This window comes from Gavia stellata, chromosome 2 (assembly GCF_030936135.1).
Source record: "Gavia stellata isolate bGavSte3 chromosome 2, bGavSte3.hap2, whole genome shotgun sequence".
NCBI lineage: Eukaryota > Metazoa > Chordata > Aves > Gaviiformes > Gaviidae > Gavia > Gavia stellata.
The window spans coordinates 80855018-80880503 of NC_082595.1; the positions used below are offsets into that span (position 1 = coordinate 80855018).

Here is a 25486-nt window from a genome sequence, read left to right on the forward strand (position 1 = left end):
CTTCACACATTCATCCCGAATACCTGCATGAAATCTTTTAATCGCATTGCTAAATCCACAGCATGCTTTTTTTTTATAGTCTAATTCCATGCAAATATGTCTTTGCTATTCTGGATTGGAGCAGTGAAATCAGAGCATGTGCTCTAAATGCACAGTGCTTAAAGTAATGCATGTAAAAAATGGTAAATAAAGCACTGTACTACTACTGTGTAAGCAAAACATTGTGAAGAGGAAACAAAGAACATGTTCCAAGTGTTTTGCATTCCATGTGCACATAACATAATATCAAGTCTTTCATGTACTTTACTCCACACATTTTACAGAAATGGAACATTACGATGTTGCTGGCAAATAACTGCATTATGATTCTTTCATAGAGGCATAGACCATGGTACTACTTGTATTTAGAATGATTTCTAGTATCATATCCAAAGTTTCTCATTTCTATACTATAATGTTGTTTCTCAGCCATCAATGTACTGATGTAAACCCCAGGCTTAAGGATAAAAGCACTCACAAAATCACAGGCATACAATTTCTAACACTGTAGATGAGTCTGTAGTATAAGACATACATAATATACCTGGACAAGTACATCATCATCTTTAAAAAAATTCATATGGCAATCACATAGGGATCCTTCTTGAAACACTTAAATCTGTATTTAGGCAAAGTTCACCCTGACTTTAATGGGAGATTTACTGTGAAAGATCAATGCAGCAAATTACAACTGCATCAACTTGGAATTCTTTTTAAACCACACTGATTTTACTGCTCTACTTCTTTACAGTGACATCTTTTGTTTTGCTATAGAAGGGACACACACTGAAAAAAGTACCAGAAGACTGCTAGCCAGCTTTCGCTATTTAGTACACAGTCATTATTTTACTAAACTAAAACGAAAATTTGCACCAGCTAAAATGAAGATTGCTGTGGTTATCACACTTGAAAATGATATTTCTCCCTGCAGTAACAGAAATGGGCGCCTTCCTTAATCATCTGTCTGGTCGTTTACCCACTCGCTTGTTGCCCAGCAACTACCATCAAGGAACTACACAGTTCTTAGACATCCTCATTTTAATCTTGAAAAAGTAGATTAAAATTACTATGTGAGTAAGCTCTTCCTGGTGAGATACTGTATTTTTTCAATTTACATAGATGCAGAAAGGAAGCCAAGTGAATGGAGAATCCAGTACTTCCACTTTGTGAAACATTCATTTTCCCTGCCCTCGTACCAACCCGTTTACTGATCAACTATTTAAATACTGTTAGGTACTTTGTAATGTTTAAGCCACAGCGATAGAAGCAAACATTTGTCACTTACGTTCTCGAATCATCCCACAGCACACAGTAGGGATTCAATGTACCCTAAGAAGAAAACAAACAAACCTATTAGTTACTGGCATACAAAAAAATATGTCATGCTTGACCTAAACATTTATTTGGGCCTCCTCCTACAAGATCACACTTATACTCTGATGAATTGGTGCCACTGAAACTGCAAAAGCTTAAGGTTAATTCTTATGGACTATTTAAAAAGCACTTGAACCTCAAAGCAGAGTATTTGCTGTATTCTCTCTCTTAGATAAGGTAAGCATAAAGTCGCCTATTTGGTATATCCTAGTAGAATTGAAATATGAGATAAAAGGCTGTTAAGAGACTCGATTTGACTGAACATTTCTGTGTTTAGAAGCAGAACTTTAGGCTCCTCAGGAACTTGGATGTCAAAAACAGTAGTGCTTTTAAAAATTTTAAGCGTATGTTGGGCAAAATTTCTGGAGGCTGGGATTTCAGATGACCCCACATTCAATACCCAAGTCCTTTTGTCAATTATGTCCTAAATCAGCAGAGGTTTTTTTCTCAAAATATTTTTTGCTCTTGAGCTTTACCATCCCAGCTCCATCCTCTTCGAAGTCAGTGGAAGATTTTTGATTTGATTTAGAACAGGATGGGAATCTGGGTTTATCACACATCATTAAACAGTGGGTAATGTTTTGGGAAATTGAAATGTCTTTATTATTACTCATGTTTATTTTGCTGCCTAGGAAGAGTTGAGACAGAATTAAAATCCAAGTTTTGTCCCAAACCTTGTAAATCTTCCTTTATCAGAACTCAGATTGACTTAGAAGTACTTAACTGGCTAAAAACTGCAAAACTGTGTTCCTGTTAGTCATAAACTTTGGATATTCCCAGAAGTCAGAACTACATAAATAAATCAGATATAAAATACAGAATAAAAATATATTTTTAACAAAATCACAAGTGATTTGAAGAAACAGGTGGAATACGCTATTTTCTTATGTCAACATTAGTCTAGTTCTCTCATGAAGTATTGGTGCAGTAGATATAAAGATAGTTTCATATAGACAAAACACACCTTGATATTTCATTCTGAAAAGTGTTTTATTTATAGAAAAAACATGGCAGCCTGTGAAGTAAAAATCTATGAAATATTTAAATTCTTCCACCCACCTCTTTGTCAAAGATAAAAAAGATGCTGAAGGTGCTTATGAGAGAGGCATTTAGGAAAATTTTGATCCTCTACTTCAGTATTTTGCTGACGGCATTAGATTTTATAAGTATAAATATTTAAAACCAACATATACTTATGGCACTTTATATTAACATAGCACTATACAAACATAAATAAAGGATGTTGCATTCCCTGAAGTATTTATAATATAAAGAAGAGGAAAGGGAAGAGGGTACAGGACAAAGCACTGGATAACAAGACCGTTGAGATTCAGAGACCAGGTCCTGCATCATTAGCCAAAAGCTTTCGGATACATTGATAAAAGAGGATACAGAAGAGTAAGAATTAAGAACAATGGAATGATGGTGCAGAATTAACCTTTTTTTAGAATTTTATTTTATAAAGAGTATTAACTGGGGTCCTAAGACTGGGTGAAGAAATTCTACTTGCAATCTGATATAGCGATATGCATATTAAAAAAGTACTCCTATAGTTGAATTGCAGTAAGACATTGCATATCTGAGATCTGAGACCTGTCTTTCCTAGCAGCAGGTATCATATAGTTTATGCTCGCTATTCCCACAGTGCAAATAGAAAGAATACAAAAACATTTTCAGAAAAAATGGCCATTATAAAAAAAATCTACAAAATAGAGGGAAATAAAAGCCTTTGCAGAAAGCTGAGACACAATAAAACTGCTGCTGTCAGATCACATGCTTCACGCTCTTTGAAATGTATTCAAATAAAAAAAAAAAAAAGACTATGTTTGGTCATTGCAGTCACTAATGAGAGATTAAGCAGACATGGAAAGCAGGATAAATATTACTCCTATTCCTTAAGAAGGTCTTGTGTGAGGGTTTGCTCTGCCAGGCATGGCAGCTCACAAGAGCACAGCAGCCTTTCAGAACTTCTTCCTCTTTTGATATCCTAATCAAACACCCTTCAAGCACTGCAAGGACCACAAGAAGCCCGTCTTCCTATTTTCTTCTTCGCCCTTAACCTGTTGCTCCCTTTTTCACAGTCTTTCTGGGTCTGGCCTCCTGTCAGTGTGTCCTCACACTGCTGTCGTTGAGCTACCTCAAACAGCCATCACTCTCTGTGAGGGCAGCGATCTTTCATCACAGCTCTTGCCAGTTAATTACTTAGCTGCAGCTAAGGAAGCAGCTACTGTGTCCATTAATGTTTACGACTGTTGCAGTATTGATTTATACACTACAGTACAGGACTTGGATATCTCAAAAATAGACATATGTGTGTGAGTGTGTATGTATATATATCTCTGTCTGGCATATAAAACTGAACTTTCGAGATGTGATTGGCAACTTTGACAGCTATGCAGCACAATGCCAACTGTGCTTTGTAGCCAGGGTTTTCAGCCTCATTGAAAGCTTGATGTCCTACACTACCGCTGGCTCGTTACTTTAGTGTCCCTGGAGTAAACTTCTGTGCTGTCAGAAGGTGAGAGTTCATATTCTCTCTGGAACAAATGGGATTTTGTTTGAGTTGTGCAGTTTTTAAAAGATGATTTCAGTGTCTCTTTAGTCAACTACTGGAAAAATGTGATCACATTCATGAACATGTTCACAGTGCATAAGACCAAATACCATGTTCTCTAAATAATGCATTGCAACCCACATTCTCACTGTGGTCAACTGTCTATTACATTTTAATTTGTCGGCAAATCCAAATACCATGCTATATACTGAACAGCACGTGTAATTGTAATTTACACTTCCTCCACAAAATAATTGTCTGGTTTTATTAATAAAGTGGCTAATTTTGATATAAAATGAAGCGATGGTGAATAAATGAATATTTAAAGGCTAATTTGAATTAAACATGTTAACTCTTATTAAATGATCACATTTGTCCATCTTTTTTGTAATCTCTTATCTACTGAATTTAGTCAGTGGATGGGGAAGTAAAAGAACAAATGTCTGGGTATACTCCTAGTAGGCATGCCCTAGAGGTTGCATAAAAATTAGTCATTAAATTAATTTGGAAACAAACTGTTGTGAATAAAAAACAACATTTGAAGAACAGAGGTTTGAAAAGAACAAAAATAACAACATGAGGAGCCATTCAAAAAAAATCAGATGAAACAGAATGTCTGTATTTTAATTTCTGTTTAATAATTAATCTATTTAATTGACATCAAGATTAACCTGCAAGTCATTAATATATAATGTTCAAATGCTAAAGATACATTAATACTACTTTTATCTTTCTATATGTGTCATATAAACTTGTTCTATGGTAATATTTACAATTAAATAAATTCTTGTTTTCAGCTGAGAAAATTATAGCAAAGAAGATTAGAATTAGATTCAGTCTGAAGGCAAGAAACACCCAAACCCACAAAATAATATTTCTGTGCATCTATAGCCTTGGTTCTTTAAACCAAAGTCCCATTATGGAGGCTAAGCCTCGAACATAAAAATCACCAAACATTTAAAGACATTAAAAATGTAAAACTGGTTCCCATTCCCAGACTTTCTAGAGCAATATTTTGTCATTGTATCTGCCCATCCAACTCTTACATTTAGCTGGATAGAGATCCTATATACATGTATGATGTATATAAGTCCAATTTAAGGACTAGAAATTTGTTCCAAGCACTTGATTCTTCTGTGGATTAAATTATAGGACAAAAATTGAGCCAAAGGAAAAAAATATTAGCTCTGCTATCTAGTGGCAAGGTTATTGTCTTTTTGCCTTGTCAAGACACGAGCTACTACAACACTTATTAATATTCTGTTACTGAAAGGTTGACAAAGCAAGGTGACAGTGTCTCTAAACTGACCTTTTGTAACAATGAAGTTTCATTTTATTTCCAAGATTTTGAAACTTGGCAAAAACTTGTTCTGTAAATTACTCAAAGGGATGGATTTAAAAAAAAAAAAAAAAGATTAAAAAAATCCCTCTCTAAGAATTTTCTACAATTTCAGCTTGTGGGGACAGCAGTTCAACCTTTGTTACTCTAACCTTGCTTATGCTGTGCTGGTTTTAATAGCTTTTATTTGGCTTATAAGTATTTGCAATGTTCACACATTGCTTACTAGTATTAATTTTTTTTAAAAAAATTAATTTCTTGTCTAGCATAAGTGACCAGTTTTTTTCCTACCTGCTACCCCACACTTCTGCAAGTAGTAATTCCAATTTCAAAATATAGAAGTCATACTCCAATATTCCTTATCTACAACTCATGTAAGTAGCCCCATAATCATTGTTAAAATGATGGAAATTAAAATCTAGCATTAAGAAATACCACAAACTTTTTAGGAAAAGTGATCTTAGTAAGACCAAAACAAGTATTTTATTTCAAAGGTGGGTTTTTTCCCCTGATATATAGAATTAATTTGTTGTCTACTTCAGCAGATACTCTATTACATTTTTAGTTAAATTTATGACAGGAAAAAAAGTTATGTTAAAGACTGATATTTTCTCTTAATATAGATGATGTAACTTAAGTTGGAAAAAAACCAAAATGAAACAAAACCCCAAACCTACCCACCCTAAACCATCTTAAAATTAAATAGAAACAGAGAACCATAAACACCCAAATCTCCACAATTCATCAATAAACTGCTAATCTTACTGAAAGGCACGATGACAGCTCAGTTTATGTTCCTCTATTCCTTTCTTTTTTTCTGCTTGACTTTGCAGTAAATTTCACTGAAAAGTTCTTTGCAATATCATTTTTCTGGGAACTGAATGCTGGGTCATAATGACCATTGGTGGCAAAATAGTCAGTTTCTTCTAATCTTGAATAAAATGTAAATCAAAGATCTAGAGTTCAAAGAGTTTTTTTCATATCTTTGCCTAGAGACACTAATCCAAATTTGCTACTGACTGAAATATTTGGAACTCCTCCAGCTGAATTGTACCTATATGACCACTTGGGCAACTGTTTATAACAAAAAATCACAGCTTTACAGTCTTTTGCATAACAATACTCTTTACTAAAGCTCTAGTAACTATGTCTCTTCTAATTGCCTCTTTATGACTTTATTTAAAGTAAACTCTTAGTAACATAAACAGAGAGAGTTTATATGTCATGCCTTCACATAAATTACTCCCATTCTTGTTATTTAACATTATTTCCCCAATATTGTACATGACAAAAATTTCCCACAAAAGGTATATTTTATTCTCCCTGAGGCTGCTGGTAGATTGCTGACAGCAGAAAGAAAAACTGTTAGTATTTTTTGTATACTTAGACATAGAATCTCTTTTTTTCAGATTTAAAACATTTTTAATGTGAAACTACAGGCTGAAAAGTACAGAATTAAAAATAATTGCACAAAAAATCTCAAACAAGTATTAGAATTATAAGCTAAATTGGAACCAGGGCATTTTTTTCAAAGTCTGCTACAACAGGTTAGGTAAAACCTGGCTTTTGTGTATAAAATAATGAAAGAAAAAAGGAAAAGGCCTGAAGAACTCTGTAGCTCTATGACCTATGCAGGGAAAAAAAGGTTAAGCATTCAGCACAATACTGCATTTTCAGTTGTATCCATCAAAGCAGTTAATGGAGAGTTTTCGGTAGAAATACCTGTTTAAATGAAAACCTCAAAACTCACACAACAATAGCTAATTTTGTTTTGCATATACACATGCATGAAACAAGTACACATTTCCTTCAAAGTATGTTAGATTGTTTCTGGACTTAAGTTTTAGCAGTTAAACTGGGGTTTATTACCTGCTATTTAAAACAACCCCACTTCTTTCTCTCATATGACGGGAGTCATATGATGGGAGTGAAACACTGGAACAGGCTGCCCAGGGAAGTGGTGGAGTCACCATCAGCGGAGGTGTTTAAGGAACATGTGGATGTGGCATTGTGGGACATGGTTTAGTGGGCATGGTGGTGTTGGTTGATGGTTGGAGTTGATGATCTTACAGGTCTTTTCCAACCTTAGTGATTCTGCGATTCTGTGATAAATACTCTTGGATGACTATATCAGCTATCCTTGTACTTACATTAGACAGATGGGCTAGTTCTATCTCCAGGAAAGAATCCGTAGTTTTGGGTTCAGGTCGTATAGTAACAACGATGATTTTTGAATTGACAACAGTAAAGTTCCTGGAAAAAAAACCATGTAAAAATGAAAGATTTAATTTAGTATGAGGTTAAATGTGGCTTCTGATATTACATTTAAAGAAGTATTTCATGGGCATTTTCCATGACTTTAGTTGACACATATTCAGGGAGAAAATCTATTGTGGTGAAAACATTCACTCGTTACCAACAATACGTGACACATTAAAGACTGAAGAGCAACAATGGTGGCAGAAGTGCCATTCCTTAAAGTATGATTTACTAATTAGAAGTGTGCATTGATGACACAAACATTCTGTCAATGTTTGAATCCATATTATTCGCTTCTCCTAACGTAGACCCACTAGCTATGTTTTATGAGAGAGAGTAATTTTTCTTCTGAAGTGCTGTGGTGGACTTTTTTCTGACTGTTAACTGTAAAATTGTGATGATGGATGAGTGCAATGGGAGATTGTACACTTCTGTTGATTCTGTGCTTGTGAAAAAAACTTACCTGTTTCCAATTTTTGAAAAATCATTGCATTTGGTATACGAGTGGGCAACTTCATCATCTAAATATTTAAAAAAATATAATGCATAGTAATGCCCTGACTGAAATCCCACAAAAACCAATCAATTTTTTCTCATATATGTGAGATTAGATTTGGTCTTATGTTATTGTACCAGATTACTCAAAATAATGCTTTTCTGTTAATTTCTCTAGTTCATCATCAAGCTCTCTTTTCATGTAAAACATGGATCACTATGTTTTGTAGCTACCTTTCTAGGACAGACCTAGTATTGCCAAGGTTATGCTAATACAGGCGTAAAGACATGTTGACTTGATGTTCATGTCTGAGATCCTTGCTTCTTATGACCCCGTCAGGCTTAGAACAACCATCAGTTATCATCCTGACTGTTTCTGATGATCATTACAGCATTTCCTTTGTATGTAATGCTGCTTTCAACATCTTCTGCTAATTGCACATAAACAAACATAAAACTTCACAGAAAGACATATTCACAGGTAGATGTTATCAAAGAAGAAACTGGGCAGTTTATATGTATTTATAATAGACAGTGTGAATATTCTTTTGCTGTTGTTGTTGTTTAATTGCTTATTTTCTCTAGAGAAATGGTATTTAGGAGAGGATTCCATTTTGCTGGATCATTGAAACAGGAATTGCCATGGCTACAGCAGTAGAAACTTAACTTAGCAGGCACTTTACTCAGCACAAGGAATGAAATTATTCTTCTGGAGCAAGGTGTGAATTCCAGTCAATTTTACTCAGCTAAATCATATAATGGAAATATAATGGAAGTGGCTTTCTATTTTGCTTAATTCCTATTTCTTCCCTTCGGTCACACTTTAAAGTCTCACACGTTGTTGACAAAAACATATCTCTCTATCAGACTAACTTTAATGTTTGGCAAACTTTCAGCGTGTTCTGTAGAGGGGAATTAATGATGGTACTGTACTGTACATACAGTAACTGAATATTTATAAAAGTTCCCAAGTAAGGCATAACTTTAAAAAACCCAAACCAAACTCCAAATAAATATAAAACTGATTTCTTTAACAGATCATGACAGGTGGAAATAGAGCTTACTAGCTATTAAAAGATTTTGTCCATTTTGGAAATTCACAGAAGCTAATGTAAATACTGATACTTGATCACAGTCAGTCTTTGTGACTGAGAAATGTTTCCTTGCTGTATTTAATTTTGGTACAGTCCTGATGGTACTAGGGTGAGATCCAAAAGAGCACTTATGGTGCCTGAATGGTAACCTCAGTACATCAATTTTGCCTCAGTCTCATTAAAACCCTACCAGTCCACTTACGTTCTCAAGTGCAGACTGTTTCACCAGAAAATAAATGTAGCTGGCTATATCGCTGTGAAATGAAATCTGCATCACTCATTGCTGTCCTGTTTGGGCTGAGTTGCATATCTCATGTTTAACTGTTCAGATAGTCCCTGGAAGAATGCAATGTGGCAAGTATATTCTAAACTCACATAACACATTAAGATGCCACTAAATTAAAGCTCAAAGCATTATAGTCACAAGAATTTCCCTCAAAACCACTGGTGCTGTGCCATTGATATCTTTGTTGAAGATAATTTTTTACACAACAGCTTAGTGCTGAGAACATTTATTCAGGAATTTAAGTAATCAGCTTTTACAAAACGTCCCAGGAGGTGGAATATATGAGTTTCAGTCCATGTCATATTGGGAATGACATGGAATGGGAATGACCTATCTCACACTTCCTGGGCAAGTGCATTATCTTACAGATTTTTTATGACAGGTGGAGAGTGACTTCACCATTATCTCTTTCTGCTTCATCAAAAAACCTCTAAAATTTACATTTAAGAGAAATGAACTTGTACAGGATGGTGCTCTGCTGACTGTCTAGAAAAATGCATATCAGGGTCAAATTTTGTAATCAATTACTCAAAAAATATATAAATTCCTTGGGAACTACGGTTGAATAAATCCTTGAAGATTCAAGATAACAAAGTTTGACTGAGTAAAGGCTCAGAGTTTCCAGAGCTGCTGTCCTAGTGTCTTTTCCAATCTGAATTAATGACAATATTGATAAAATAGAGTTATTTTACTAAGCTCTTTTTCTATCTGTGTATACATTTTCAGGGTATTCTTTTATATAAGAGTATACATGTTGATTCTATGTGATATGAAATTCAGGTTTTATTTTTAGAGTGACTCTATGTTGCTCAAGAAAAATGAACTTATGAATAAGGCATGCTGCTATCTCAAGATATCACAAACGAAGTTATAGTTCAATGTGCAAATGTTGTATACATTACAGAAAAATTATGGATGCTACACCAGTAAGCTATGCAGTAAAAGCTTGCCTGAGGCACTCTGTCCTCAGTCTAACAAAGCTGACCTAAGGAAATTTAAGGGCCTTTTTGGCTGTACAGCACCCAAAGGATGGGGGTAGGAATGATGTTTCAAATGGGGAACGAGAACATTTCAGTGCAGGAAATTATAACAGGAAAAGTATGGCGGTTATTTAAGTGACGGGAAAAAAAGCTTGCTACAGCAAAATCATTGATTCTTTATTTGTTCTTATTTGTCAAAGGAAAAGTTAAAAACTGTCTTACAGTATGGCAATATGCAATGCGTTTCTTTGGAGTCCCCCGGGGAGGAATTATGTATAACATCTTTTAGATGAGTATTATACTGAGAATCAATATTCTGTGAACCTAACAATAACATAAACATGCTCAGGAATGCAAGAGCTATGGAAATAAAATTCAGTTTATAGTGCTCAAAATATTCAATATTTCAATATATGATTTAAAAAAATCCCTATGATGTTACAAGAACAATGCAATGCGGCAAAGTATATTAGGAAATAGCATCAGATGAAGTTTATTTACTTGTGCATGGAAAAAGAAAATGATTCTGTTTTTATAAGGAAAAATAAAGTACTTTTCCCTAACCTTTTGTTTAAACAGTCCTGGCAAAATTCTTTGAATAATATGCATGCATCACTAGGATTAAACACATTGTCCAAAAAGTTCTATTGTAATGTAATCGCCAAGTTCTCATCTCACACTGTGTTTACAAGACTTACTTTTAACAGACTCTATGCCAGTAAAAACAAGAAAAATCAAGTCCATATGGTAAAATGCAGCTAACGATTCTATGATTCTATGATTCTAATTTTGGACTTTGTGAAATACATTGTATAGGCTGTCCTAGATAATGAAATCCTCATTTTACTCACAGAACACCTGTGGTGTACCAGATGGGGATTCTGTGGTTAGGTGCTTTGAAAGATTTTCCCTAAAGATATACTGAGATTTATTTGTTTGTTTATGTTAAACAAAGACATTCCTTGTGATGATGCAGAAGCTTGCGTACCTTTTAGTGCTGATATTACTAACTGTAACCTTTGTTCTTCTGACAACTACAAAAAACAGGTGTTATACACTCAAATATTTACTCTACTCTCACCCTAATTCCTGTAAAGCCAGGGACTGAAATCTCATGGGAAGCGGTAAAGCTTTCTGGATATTTAACTGCAGCCAGTAGAAATCATGTTTTTTACCAGGTTGTCAAGGTGTAAATGATGTGGCCTTTGAACTCAAACACAAGCCCATTTCACTTATTTTACCTTGGGTTATTGTTTTGTTTATCTTTATTCCCACCATTAACATATTTTGTCCACTGTCTTTTTATTTAGAACAGCATCACATAGGATCCTTATCCAGAAGGATTTTTAGATTTATACATTGTGTGTAGCTACCACACTTCTAGGTAAAAAAAACCTAGATGATGTTACCTCCCTTCACATTTTACAGTGTCTGCTTCATACACAATGCTATTGTGCTGAGGCATTTCACTATGTTCAGCACTAAAATGGTTAGCACGATAATGCTTATTACAGTTAAATATAATTAGTACAAATAGTAATTAATATAAGCCCACATAAGATGATAGTTTTTAATTGCAAAATATAAGCAAACAAAAATAAACTTTTTTCAAATGCAGTGGGATGTTCGGAAACCTTCACCTCATTCATGGACCTGAACAACTATAAAATGATAAACCACCCCATAATAAAGATTCCTTTAAAACCTGCGTTGCAGTTCTAATTTTTGCAAAGAGTATAATAGCTCAAAAAATTCAGCACTAACCACAGTTGCAGCTTTTTTTCCAATTCAGAATTACATCTGAATGAACATTAAAACAGTTTGAATGCATCAAAATGCATTCAATAGTATTTAATATCTTCATCAATGACATAGACAGTGGGATTGAGTGCACCCTCAGCAAGTTTGCGGATGACACCAAACTCGGTGGTGCAGTTGATTCACTTAAGGGAAGGGATGCCATCCAGAGGGACCTTGACAGGCTTGAGATGTGGGCCCGTGTGAACTTCATGAAGTTCAATAAGCTCAAGTGCAAGGTTCTGCACCTCAGTTGAAGCAATCCCCGGTATCAATACAGGCTGGGGGATGAAGGGAATGAGAGTAGCCCTGTAGAGAAGGACTTAGGGATACTGGTGGATGAAAAATTGTGCATGAGCTGGCAATGTGTGCTTGCAGTCCAGAAAGCCAACCATATCCTGGGCTGCATCAAAAGAAGCGTGGCCAGCAGGTTGAGGGAGGGGATTCTCCCGCTCTACTCTGCTCTTGTGAGACCCCACCTGGAGTACTGCATCCAGCTGTGGGGTCCCCAGTACAAAAAAAACCATGGACCTGTTAAAGCATGGCCAGAGGAGGGCCACAATGGTGTTCAAAGAGCGGGAACATCTCTCTTATGAAGAAAGGCTGAGAGAGTTGGGGTTGTTCAGCCTGGAGAAGATAAGGCTCTGGGAAGACCATATTGCAGGTTTTCAATATTTAAAGGGGGCTTATGAGAAAGACAGAGAGACTTTTTACCAAGGCCTGTAGTGACAGGACAAGGCGCAATGGTTTAAACTGAATGAGGGTGGTGAGACACTGGAATAGGTTGCTCAGAGAAGCTGTGGATGCCCCATCACTGGAAGTGTTCAAGGTCACTGTTGGATGGGGCTTTGAGCAACCTGATCTAGTGGAAGATGTCCCTGCCCATGGCGGGGGGGGTGGACTAGATGATCTTTGAAGGTCCCTTCCAACCCAAACAGTTCAATGATTCTATGATTCTATGAAAGCAGTTTGAAACTGTGCCACTTTTGAGGTACTATTTTAAGGTCATGAGATCAAATTTTGAATATGACTGCCATGGGCAAAGAAATGTAGTGTGATACACTTCCTGATGAGGTAAGAGATGTAACTGTAAAAGTTTCAGTAAAACTGTATAACTTCATAATGAATATTAAAGAAGTGCAGAGAAGTACAAAGGCACTGTATTCCGACAAAGAAGACACTAGAGGTACCGGGGAATATGTGTCATATTTTTATATCACAGATTAATAATGACCTTTATTCTTTATTCACATACATAGGAGAAAGTAATAGTGCTTGTTTCCTTTTCTTGGGCAGTTGAGAATTGGATTCAAATAATACTGAACATGTTCAGAGACAAAGTGGGATATCTTCGTATTTGAATTTCTAAAGACTTCGTTTATGAATAGATATACAAAGATTATTAGATCATTTTGCTTTAGAAGTTCGCAAAACCTCTCTATGAAGTGAATTGTATGGAGAAATGGTCAAATTTGCTGTGTAAATCAGTAGCCAGCTGAAAGTGGAACAGATAAAAGCAAAAACTTTGGGAACTGAGATGCACTTTCTCATATTCCATAGTACTTAAGTTGCTGTACTTTTATGTCCCTATTTTGCCCCTATGCTTGCTACTTGGGATGCTATTGATTCTAGGGAAAATCTAGTAAGGCCTATAAATCTCACTTTTCTAATGGATGAAATAAAAGCCCTGAAAAGCTTTTCATATAAGCAAATATACAGCATTCAAGGTTCACATTTGTTTTCCGTAAATTAAAACTATTGACCTATGAGAGCTGAAAAGGCATAACCATAGATTGTGGTTTAGAATATAAAGGTCTGAAATGTACATGGCCACCTTGACACGTTCCTAGGATTGGCAGATTGTCTCTAAGGTCTGCCAAAAAGGACTGACTCCAGTAGCCATTTGGCTCCATTTCTTTGAACATGGGAGAAGAGAAGAAAAAATACTTCTCAAAAACATCTCTTCCTTCCTGGCTAATTTCAGGAACTGGCACAACAAATGGAAAGTGCTTAGTGACATTTCAGAAATGGATGAGCTGTCACTTATACCATGCCTTAAGCATAGCCGGCTCTTACCAGCATTCCCCAGGCTTTCAGGTGTCCTTCCAGGACATCACTGTTTGAATTGCACTCCACCTCAGAGAGATTTCTGTCCCCAACATTGCAGCTATTCATTGCACAGCACATTGCAACTTTCCTGGGAAGTGCTTTTTTTTTTTCTTAGGACCACGACTTTTTTGTTTTCAAATGGATTTTGGCAAAAACCTGTTGTTTTTCCATCTTTTGTTTCAAATCCTGAAGTTTTGGTTAAATAGAGTAGGGAAAGGTTATCTGGTGTCTTCCTAATTACTATCCTTTCCAATTATTGAGCATTCATTGGCAGCTATTGTGACACAATCTGCACCCATTTCTTTTACTGTAAAAGGACATTAGTAGACCAATGGTGCACAGGATCATGTGAAATAAGATACTATTAATGGACCATGAAATGATCTTAACCAGTAATTTGAGAAGAGCGGGGGAAATGTTTATTTCCAAATTGTCTGTTATCAAGTACAGAAAGGAAAAAGTGAAACAAGAAACCCTCCTATTTCTTTATGAATGTGTATGGCCCTCATAACTGACATACCACAGCTGTTCAGGCACATGCATGTCTTGTTTCTAAAATGGATCCTCTCTATAGTTCTGCTGTCCCTTCTGAATACAACTTGCACTGAAAAAGTACTTGGAAAACCATTACTAAAGACTTCTGTAGAAGTAGAGCAGACAACCTTAGTACATCAGGTTATGATGTCATTACTACATCAGTTGTACTAACTGGACAAGCAGTAGTTTGAAGCACAAGTGTAAGTGGCCTGAGAATTAATGTACATCAGTGTCCATACTTCTAATCAAACATTTCTGTAATTAAGCTTAATATAAAGTACATAAAATATAAATTAAGCCAATTTGATAAAAAGGCTATTTCCATCATAAAAATGACTAAGCATGAAGGAAAGACAAATATACACATATATATTTTAAATAACAGGAAAACAAATCCAACAATAACAGTATGCAACCAGTCTTGGTTGTCTGCTTTTATCCTGGCAGGTAGTGTAGTTATGATCCTGAAATAGTCTAATTCATATTGTATTTATGATATTTCTTACCTCAAAGTGGGCAAAATGAGTTCTAAATTTTTGTATAGCACTGCTCCAAGCACAAATACAGTTGATTCATCTAGTTCTGAAAAAAGTAAGGAAAAAAAGATTTTTAAACTTTCCATCATTGTGTACTGACATCCATGCTACTTCATTTACCTTTATAATTAAGTACCCTCAAAGACTGTCCTTGAAGTTTAATGCCTAGTGACTAAATTCTCTAATACTGCAACAGTATTTGTAAATGCATCTGAAGACAGGGTAATTTGTCTGTTGAGCACCTTTTGGTAAAAGTTAGGTGACCTGTTGTAATAGCCCAGTCTCTTGGAGTGGAGCAGCTTCAGGGGGTTCAGCAGAGCTGCACTTCAGGTCACCTCATGCCACCACAGGTACAATCCCATGCACAATAACTAAGCATTGGCTCTTCGGTGTAGAAAATAATGTCTAAGACTTCTGTAGCACTTTTTGTTCAAGATGCTGAAATTAAGCCCCATCATTTCCCTCTGGGATAAGCTGCGGGTACTGGATTTCTTTTGAAGATGGATAAAATAACCGCTTCTATATCATACAGTGGTCCTATGAGACAAAGATTCTGAGTTTCCTTGTTAAAGCTAACACAAAATTAACATGCTGATATGCTTCTTTACCTGTTGACATAGGGGTGAAGATATTTTTTGGAATGACCACCCTGTCTTCTGAGTTTCGTGCCCAATCAACCATTCCTTTTCTTCCTTTCATGGGGAAATTGATGTCGGTTAAAACAGATGCAGCAGGAAGCTTCTGAATGCTAGCCACTAGTAAGAGAAATCACAAAATTAAATAAAATTTGATATAAAGCATCATATGATGATAACAGTACAGCAATAACAAAAATGTTTAATAATGCATTTCAGCTAAAGCAGGAATTTATAGGACATTAACTGGCACAGAAAGTGTAACTTTCTGTTTATTATGCAGTTCTACTACAGACTAATTGCGTGGCATTGATCATACCATTTGTCAGCCAGATTCTGATGAAGTTTCTTAACAGGGATTATTGAATGTACTGGATTATACCCTGAAATTCACACATAAGGACATCGTGTGTCTTCAGAGCAAATTCTAAAATGATCAAATATAACAATGAAAGGAAGAAGACGGTGCAAATTGCTTGGGGAAACATAACTGCTAGATGCAGGCTAATGAAGCAGTAACTGAGCTTTTATCCCCTATACAGGCAAAATTTCAAGATAGACCCATTAAGGAGATTCACATATTAAAAGACCTCATTGTTTCCACACAAATGAGAATAATGAGATATAGCACTTGATTTCTTTTCCTTGAAAGAATAATCCCCATTAGGAGTTCTTAATTATATTTTTTCCTTCTAAAAAAACCCCAACCCCCCAAACAACATCACTATTATATCTGTAACAGATATAGAAAGGCAAAAGAAATCGGTATCAAATCTAATAATAGGCCGTTTGGAATTTTGTTTACTCATTTTCATTTTCTCTTTGTGTTCTAACTCAACTATTATCTGGAAAGCAGTTTCAGCTTTGCTGTGAAAGCTAAGTATGACTCCATGGCAACACTGTCAGTGTCTAGCAAGACTCAAACTACTTTTAAGGAACTGACAGGGCTGCAAGTGTTTACGTACACTCAGAGAGATGACAAACAACACATTTGGAGTGCTAGCTCCATGCTTAATGTAAGCCATGTTGATAGCCATTTCCTGTGCAATGCTCTTCCTAATCAATTTATGAAGAGGCTAATGTAGTTGGAAGAGTTCGGACATCAGGACTATGCTTTGATCTGCATAACGATTTCACTGCAAGGATTCTGCAAGGGGGTTAACTATAAAGACAATGGGGGACAGCTGTAAAAGCAATCAGAACAGCAAAATTAAACTAGAAAACCATTAGGTGTCTCATCAGCGGATTTTATTTGAAAGGAAACTGTAATTCAAATCCAAAACATGAGGAAAATTAAGAGGTTAACAATATTAACTCTACAAATGTATTCCTTGATAACTGACTCTTAGTTTCAAATTAGACTGGTTATGTATTATAGAATCACATTAGTGAGGTGGTACTTGAGGTTATTTCAGGCTTTCCATTACAGGCTTTATAACGCTAGTTACGGTCCCCTCTGGGCTGAAATTGGCAAACACATTCCAAGCCCTAAAGGGATGTTTAGTCTTGTGAATTTTAGGTGGTGTTTGGAGGGAGAAGAGTTCAGGTGTTTCAGAATTACTGGGGCATAAAATGGATTGCATGTTTTCACATGCAATCAATGGTTATACAGAATATATTAACATCGTAAAAATGGACTTTTTCCATGTTTCTTAAAATCTAAAAATAGTTTTATTTTATTTTCCACATAAATAAAATTAAACACACAGTTATTTAGTTTTCAAAATTAAATACAGCCTGTATAAGACAATATTGGCGGGTTTATTTGCACAGTATTTATCTGTGTATCTACCTATCTAATTAGCTAGTAAAGCCTTAATATTTCATTCTCCTTTCAGATGACAGTTCCCTTTATTGAAATAGGAAATCAATGTTATTCAATGGAATTCACCCTGCAAAACAGAAAACCACTTTAGGACTGGACAAATGGTGAGGGTCTAGGATAGTACCTCTTTGGACTCTGTATAACTCTGTATTTTAAATAGGACCATTCATCATGGTACCTAAGCCTACTTAGAAAGAAAGATTCCAAAACATTTGTTAAAATTTAGGTGATGAATAACAGAAAACCTAAACATAAAACCTAAACATTTGGCTTATGGCTTATATGTGATAAGCATAATTTAATTTCACAGAAGATGCAACTCTAACATCTGGAGATTTTTGATCTTCGCATAGACAGAGAGAATACACAACACATAAAGCAATAATTGAAGGAGATATGCCAAAATGCTTGCTCCATGTCCTGCAAAGTCTGACTCTTACAGATTCACTCAGATTATTAGGTTATTCTTTAGCCACTTTGCTGAATGATTCCAAGAAGATGTGCCTACTTATTTCCAACACGGCACTGAAGTTGGAAGGTATAAGATAATTTAATGGAATCTGACTGCAGGCAACTAGTTCAGTCCATCAACATGGCCAGGGAGATACATGAAACAGTTCCCACCTCCTCAGTGCCACTGTGAACTGTATTTTATTTTTTTAAAAAGCTAATATTAAATATTAGTCTACAACTCATTTCAATGACACCTTGGAGCATGACCAGCTGTATTTCCATTGTGAAATGTGGCTTTGCTGCTCTCTAACTCAGTTTTAATCTGCAGCATGAAATAATTATTTACTTTATTGTGAACATGAAAATCAACAGACCTTTTAGACGAGAATGTGTATAATTCAGGTACTGGGTCACTCACATGTCAGAAACTCAAATATCAGTTTCTTATACAATGTTATACATAGATAATAAGACAGAATGGTATGTAATTCGCTTTGTACTTTATTCTAGTCTTTTTATGTTCATTTTGTATTAGAAAATGATGCTCCAAATACTGGAATGCAAATGATTCAGTCCTGCAATTGCCACACAAGCACTTGGTTTTCTCATTTGGAAAAAACAGAAGTTGCATTTTTTTTTAAGTTACCATACCAAAACATCTTGTCCTGAATTTGTGAGACAGAATGCTAGCCGATGAGGACATTTACAGGCACAGTAGCAGAAGTATTTTTGCTTGTTTATACAGACACAGAAGTTGTATAATACCGGAAAAACAGTCAACGAGAATATTAATAAGAATGAGATTGTAAAGTGGAAAAAAAAGGATGATAAAAGAGACAAAAAAGAAAAACTAAAATGAAAATGATCTAAGCAGAAGTTGAAGAAAATCTACATGTGTCATTTTAAATTAAGGAACTTTAAAATATAAAACTTCCCATATACATCATAGACAACATGTCTTATTCTCTCAGATAAAACCATATTTGAGTTATCACTGTAATACATTCTTGTAATACATTCTTTTGTTCTAATCTGACTACATCTTCTTGGACTGTTTATGCTGAAGACATGATACTGACAAGTAACCAGCCTGGTCACTCCTCAGATCATTCTTACAGTTTGCACATAGACACAATCAAAACTTTTCCAAAATGGAAAATTCTAATTTTTAGTTATTTGTATTATGGCAATTCCTATCATATTCCAGGCATTGCTCAAAAAAGATGCAGCCCTTGCATTAATTTGGACACATTCTTTGGTTTTGACTTAACAAGCATGAACCAGGAATAAAAAAGCCACACAGAGGGCTTTTGGCGGGAAAAAACTTAGAGACAGAAAGTTTGAATGTAAAGAAACATGTTTAGGGTGCAGGATATGTTGCATTCTTTCATTCCCTGGACAGCCTCTCTTGTTGTGGCTCCTATATACCTTCAATTACCATTTTAATATGATTCCCAAAGGTTAAAAAAAAAAAAGTAGACAAAGGAATCTCATCCATGATACTTGAATGTATTCAGCATTTGAAGAACACAGGGAGTAGAATATAATCTTTATTTCTTAAAAAAATGGCACCATCATACTTCTGAATCTTGCAGGTGAAATTTATATGCCCTAGATGGAAGAAAACCTCACCTAGCTATAAGCTGGAACACAGAGAAAAAGCCTTTCTTTCTATAATTCTTTGAGCATTCTTTTGATGTACGTTGGTATAAATTACAAGACAGTGGTTCAATTACACATAAGAACACATACATATTTGATGACTCCATAATAATTATTGATTCAGAAAAATCTATTTAAGTAGTCTAGTCTAACCAATTTAGTGATTGCTTTGACCCCTAATGGATTTATTTTAATATCCTTTACAAATACATCTCCATTTACCTTTATTTCATTTTCATGCTGCAGTTGCAGACAACCTGTTCAATACTGTTCTACTGAAAATTTCAGAATTGGCAACTACTAACTGTTCTAACTTACTGATTAAAATAAAATGTCTTTGGAATTGATTAACTCCAAACTCACAGGAATGGAGACTTTTCCATGACTACCCAAATGAGTTGATTATACACAGTAAGATGTGAATGATATTTAAGCAGTTTCTTTAGAGCAGCACAAAAGTGGTTAATTAATGTGTAAAGAAAATTCTGAGTGAAATAAAAATTGTGGTGTTCTTGTATGCTACCCTTGTAGATCATGGCCTAGGATAGAAAACCTGAAATGTATTGCTGTGATCCCTGTAACCCTGAATGAGTTATAAGCTGCCTAGTGCAACTTCCAGTAGCTCTCTGACTGATGTGGGTTACTAAATAATAAAAGATAAAGCAACCAAATAAGTGGCATGAATCATCTTCCCCTTCTTTTTACTATCCACCCATTAGCCTCCCGTGTTGAATAAAAACTGGTAACATTTCAGAATCAGCCCCTTGAATAATATTAATCACTTTAGAACAGGAAATCAGATTCACTGAAAGGCATGACAGAAAAATGCCCGGATATTTGCTCATGGACTAAACACAACGTCAGCTCTCACAGCAGAGATTTAGGTTTTAAAATTACAACGCAAGCCAAACTGAACAGTTGATCTCTATCTTTATCAAAGACTGAACCAAACCCTTTAGAAAAGATGCTCAAAATCTGAGTCTGAATTCTGTAGCATTCATGTATTTACAAAACAGGATACAACACTGGTTCTGATTCTCCTTTCTCATAAGTGATAACATTCTGGGTTTGTTGTGCTTTACAGCACAGTTACTATGTTGATCCCTAATTTACAATCACTTAAGATAAAGAGGAATGGGAATTAATTGCTTTAAAAGGCATCAGTGCCTTGACTGAATCGGAAAACCAGATACAGAAATCTATGGGATTAGCATAAGATGTCAACTTCTGCTTAACCCTCCCTGTTAGAGCAAAAAAGTAGAACTCTGAATTTGATTGAATTTCAATCAGTCACAGAAAACAGAGAGTGGCTATGCATATTAGCAGCATCATTCGCTATTTTGACTTGTCCATTGACAACATACTAGACATATATCATTCAGCATTTAGTAAACTTGAGTTCATCACACAACAGGTTTTGATTTTTCAGACAGAGGATATTATACTGCCCGTCTGGGACAGTTACTGCTAAATTAATTTCTCAGTAAAATAGTCATGAATAGAACCGCCATTGCCACAGATGTTCAGAATAAAGAATATGAAAGGATTTTTGTGTTAAATTTCAGAATACTGAGCATTTCTGCAAACATCTCTGTTAAGAAGATCCAATTAGAATCATATTCATACATTTTAGAATTATACTGTTGACCCTAAATGTAAAACCTTTGTATTTTATAGAATAAAAAAGCTTATTTAAGTCAGCTCATGTTGGATACACGGGGAACAAAGTCTTGCCTGGCTCATCATTAAAGAGCCAGATGGACATATTGAAGATCATATTGATAACAGATTTGCTCTATTAACTTAAACCCCATCATTTTAAAGACAATCTGCAACAAACACAAATGGTGAAATCCCCTTTTCGAGGAGACCAGTTTGTGGATCTCCAGATTTGCTATGGAACTCTGCATCTGAGCAGACTTGATGATCTCCTTTAAAATCTTTCTTTCAGTACAAAGATAAATCCACCTCTTATCACCCACAAGATCATGTATAACAGAAGGACTGTGGTGAAGTGACATCCTCTTATATGAACATAAGAATTAGAGGTAATTTTCCCTCTGCAAATAATGCTCATGAAATCTCCCTGCAGTGAAACAACATCAAACAACAGTCTGAAAAATGCTCCTGAGAAAGTGTAACTTAACAGATCTACTACTTGTTATGACCATCAACACAGAAATGATGTCTTCTTAAATTAGAACCTTGTTATGCCCTACTGCTCCATGGGCAGACAAGAGAGGGATGTCCCTAGAAGCCTGCTGTGCACTTGCACCCCTGAAGCTCATCAGCCCAAAGCAGCTACCCTCTGACTATTCAGGCTTTGGGCAGCAAGACACATTACTGGTATAGGCAGAAGTAGAAGTAGACATTTCATAGATGTTCTCACTAATCAGGCATGAGTTCTGAGTCAAGCAAACTGTGCCTTAAACGGGCTCATTGTTTGAAGATTAAGAATAATGCTTTAGGTTAATCAAGAAGCTACTGTAACAGTGATCTCTGAATATTTCCCTTCTGTACTCCATAGACAATGCAATGGGGAAGAGAGGTACCTGTTACCCTTTTTGATGTAAAATAATACATTTATCAGTGATAACCACCTTAGGGAATTAGTGAACTCATTTCTATTTTGAGCTTGCAAGCCACTGCAGTCCTTTAAATGATATGAAGAATAAGTAAACACATGAACAGTCACATAACTGTATGATGTCTGAATATACTCCCAAAAGCCTGTAACAAATGCCAGCAATATGCTACCATATCAATAATATGACCAGCATAATATTTAGGATGAGTTAGAAAGCAGCATGGCTTCAGGCAATGGTCAGGATGCATTTAATAAACACTCAGATCTCTTCTGCTACTTACGTAATTTAAAAAAAAAAAAAAAAATTCATAGGCAGCAGGCAAGCATTTTCTTTTGGTTTTGTGTAATTTTGTTGTTCAATACCGAATTCTGTATTTCAGGAAGAACTCAGGAATGTACTAATTTCAAAGACTCATGAAATATCACATATGCATATGCATTCTCTTCAGTGGTTTCTGATTGCATATTTGTTATGATAAAAAATCTAGCTTGATAAAATTAAAATAGGTAAAGCATAAGACTACAATTTTTCCTTTTCCAGGTATGGATATAAAAATGGAAAATAAAAAATTAAAAGCTCAAACAGTAATTAGAGCATTAAGAATTGTTCTTATGGACAATAAAAGCTGTCTTAAAAAAAAAAAAAGATTATGGAAACTATTAAAGTTTACTCCCTGAGAAAAAGTTAGTGTATAGAAATGGCTATAGCATCATAGAATTTGTTTATGTTCCAGATGCTACTTCTGCATGTCCCCCTAGGGGAAAAAAACAATAATCTTAGCATTTTTGTAATTTTTAATCATTGTTACTATCTACTTACTATTAAGGCATAGATGAATATGGCTATTTGCAGCTGGGCAATATGGAACGTGAAGAACAAAATCACTTTTAAATGTGCAAATCTGAATCACAAGTTTGAAGAAAACCCAGTTGAACTAGTGAAAATGTAAACAACATTTTTGTGAGCAGTCAGAAGAAAATGTGTTCTCATGATAAATGGAATGCTTCCTGAAATATGTGGTTATTCAGAAAAATGCTTTAAACAAAACATGGTAGGAAGCTGTACTTCATTAACTGGAAAACAACTCCATCTTCTGGGATTTACATTGAAGAAGATGAAGACATGAACAGCCAAAGACACCCAGAGTCACACCAAAGGTACTCTGTGTTTCTGAAAGAGATCTGGTTTTTTTTTCACTCCTCTTAGTATTACTGTGCATTCATGCTACTAAGACTGAGGTCTCCCTCAGCAACTCTTGCCTTGTCATAAAGCACTTCTCAAGGAAAAGACTCAGCATAAAGCAAGACAGAAGATGGAGGCTGATGCAGGAGATGATAGAACGAGTTGGCATTTAAGTGCATGAGTTTTAACGTTACAGATATAGAGGTGAAAACCATGGTAATACTGAGGGCGCAAGGCCACCTGCAGTATTATTTTAGATTGATTGTGCAGGGAAGGTGCAGAAACCAAGCATTTTTCGATCACTAAGGTGACTGGAAAAAGTGTCTGTGCTGGTGATTCTAGCTGATAACAGGAGAAAAAGAGAGTGAGACCGAAGGTAATGTTAAAGGCAGTGAGCTCAGAAGATGGGAATGATGATGAAGTTGTCATCAGAGAAAGGGAGAAAAAAGAAAAGCTGAGAGAGAGAGATCATTTATATGTTTATTTATTACTGATCATTAGAGATCTACTAAGAACTATTAAAAAGATAGACAGAGAGGACTTTATAGAGGACAAGAGATCAGTAAGGGGGCAAAGAGACACAAAAATCATTAGCAGGGAATTGCTAAAAATATTCTCTTAACATTACTTTGCTTGGGGAGATGAAGAGCAGAGGTAGCATGATTGCTTCCCAGAAGTAGAAAATAGAAGCAAAGGAAAGATGGCCATTTTCTTACCTCTAGGGACATGACAACTAAATCCTATCATTCAGAAAACTAGAAAGATGTGAACTAAGTTATGCAGGATATGGAAAGGTGATAGAAGAAGTGAATTCTCAGGCATGGAGATAGAAGATTTAATATACAAAAGCCACACACAGAGGAAGAAAAATAAAGCATGTGAATCAATACATGTTTCCAATCACAGATTTTTCTAGCAGACTAGAAACATCTGTATTATATTTTATTATTGCACAGCTTTTTTAATCATACAAAATGGCATCTTGAAGAACTTTCAGATACAACTATGAGCAAACTAAAACTGAGAGAACCATAAATTACTCTGGCATAGAATCTCAGAGCATTAATAGTATGGAAGTGGCTAGTGAACCCTAAAAAGTAGAGCCTGATTAAAAGCCATATCCTGTAAAACAGTAGATATGGAGGAAGTGTTTGCAGGTGGTCCTTGTTTTTACAGTAATTCACCAGGCATGTACAAATTTCTCCACGTGCCTTCACAGAAGTGTTCAAATCAGAGCATCTCAGTGCTTTCTTTATGCTTTGGGTCCACTAAGATTGAGAAATTAGACAGAGCAGCAGGTAAGATCCTCAAAAAGCTCAAGCCTGTAGCTATGTTTACTGCCCAGACTGGTCCTCTCATTAAATGCATCTGCAGTTGCTTTCCTTTTTAAAACCTGGCCAAGTCTGAGAAAGCATTACTGGTCTAACACTGCCTGTTAGACTACTGATCTAATGTTTTGAGCACTTGAATTAGGATGATCTGCATACAGTCAGGTACCCCTCTGAAGAGGGTATCCTCATCTGAAGGAATTATAAACCATACCTTCCTTGCCTTGGATGAGAATATCCATTAGGATTCAAGGCTATCACCATCAAAACTTGAGCTATCTAGGAGGAAAGGAGGTCCAAACCACTATTTGAATACTTCTGAACCCTTGGACTATTAGCTGAATACCACCACCAGATCGGATCCTGACCCTGACACTGTGACTTGACTTCCTGGCTTGACATCAGATCTGCCTC

At 35.6% G+C, this 25486-nt stretch overlaps 1 protein-coding gene across 1 annotated transcript in view; it reads right to left on the reverse strand.

The window, feature by feature from the left end:
• ADGRB3 (adhesion G protein-coupled receptor B3) overlaps positions 1-25486 on the reverse strand; it is a 465172-nt gene that overhangs the window by 178633 nt on the left and 261053 nt on the right. Inside the window, exons 12-15 of the mRNA XM_059832344.1 lie at positions 16008-16154; positions 15370-15445; positions 7457-7559; positions 1325-1368 (exon numbers count right to left, since the gene is read on the reverse strand). Of these exons, the coding sequence (XP_059688327.1) occupies positions 1325-1368; positions 7457-7559; positions 15370-15445; positions 16008-16154 (370 nt within the window). The remainder of the gene's footprint in view (positions 1-1324; positions 1369-7456; positions 7560-15369; positions 15446-16007; positions 16155-25486) is intronic.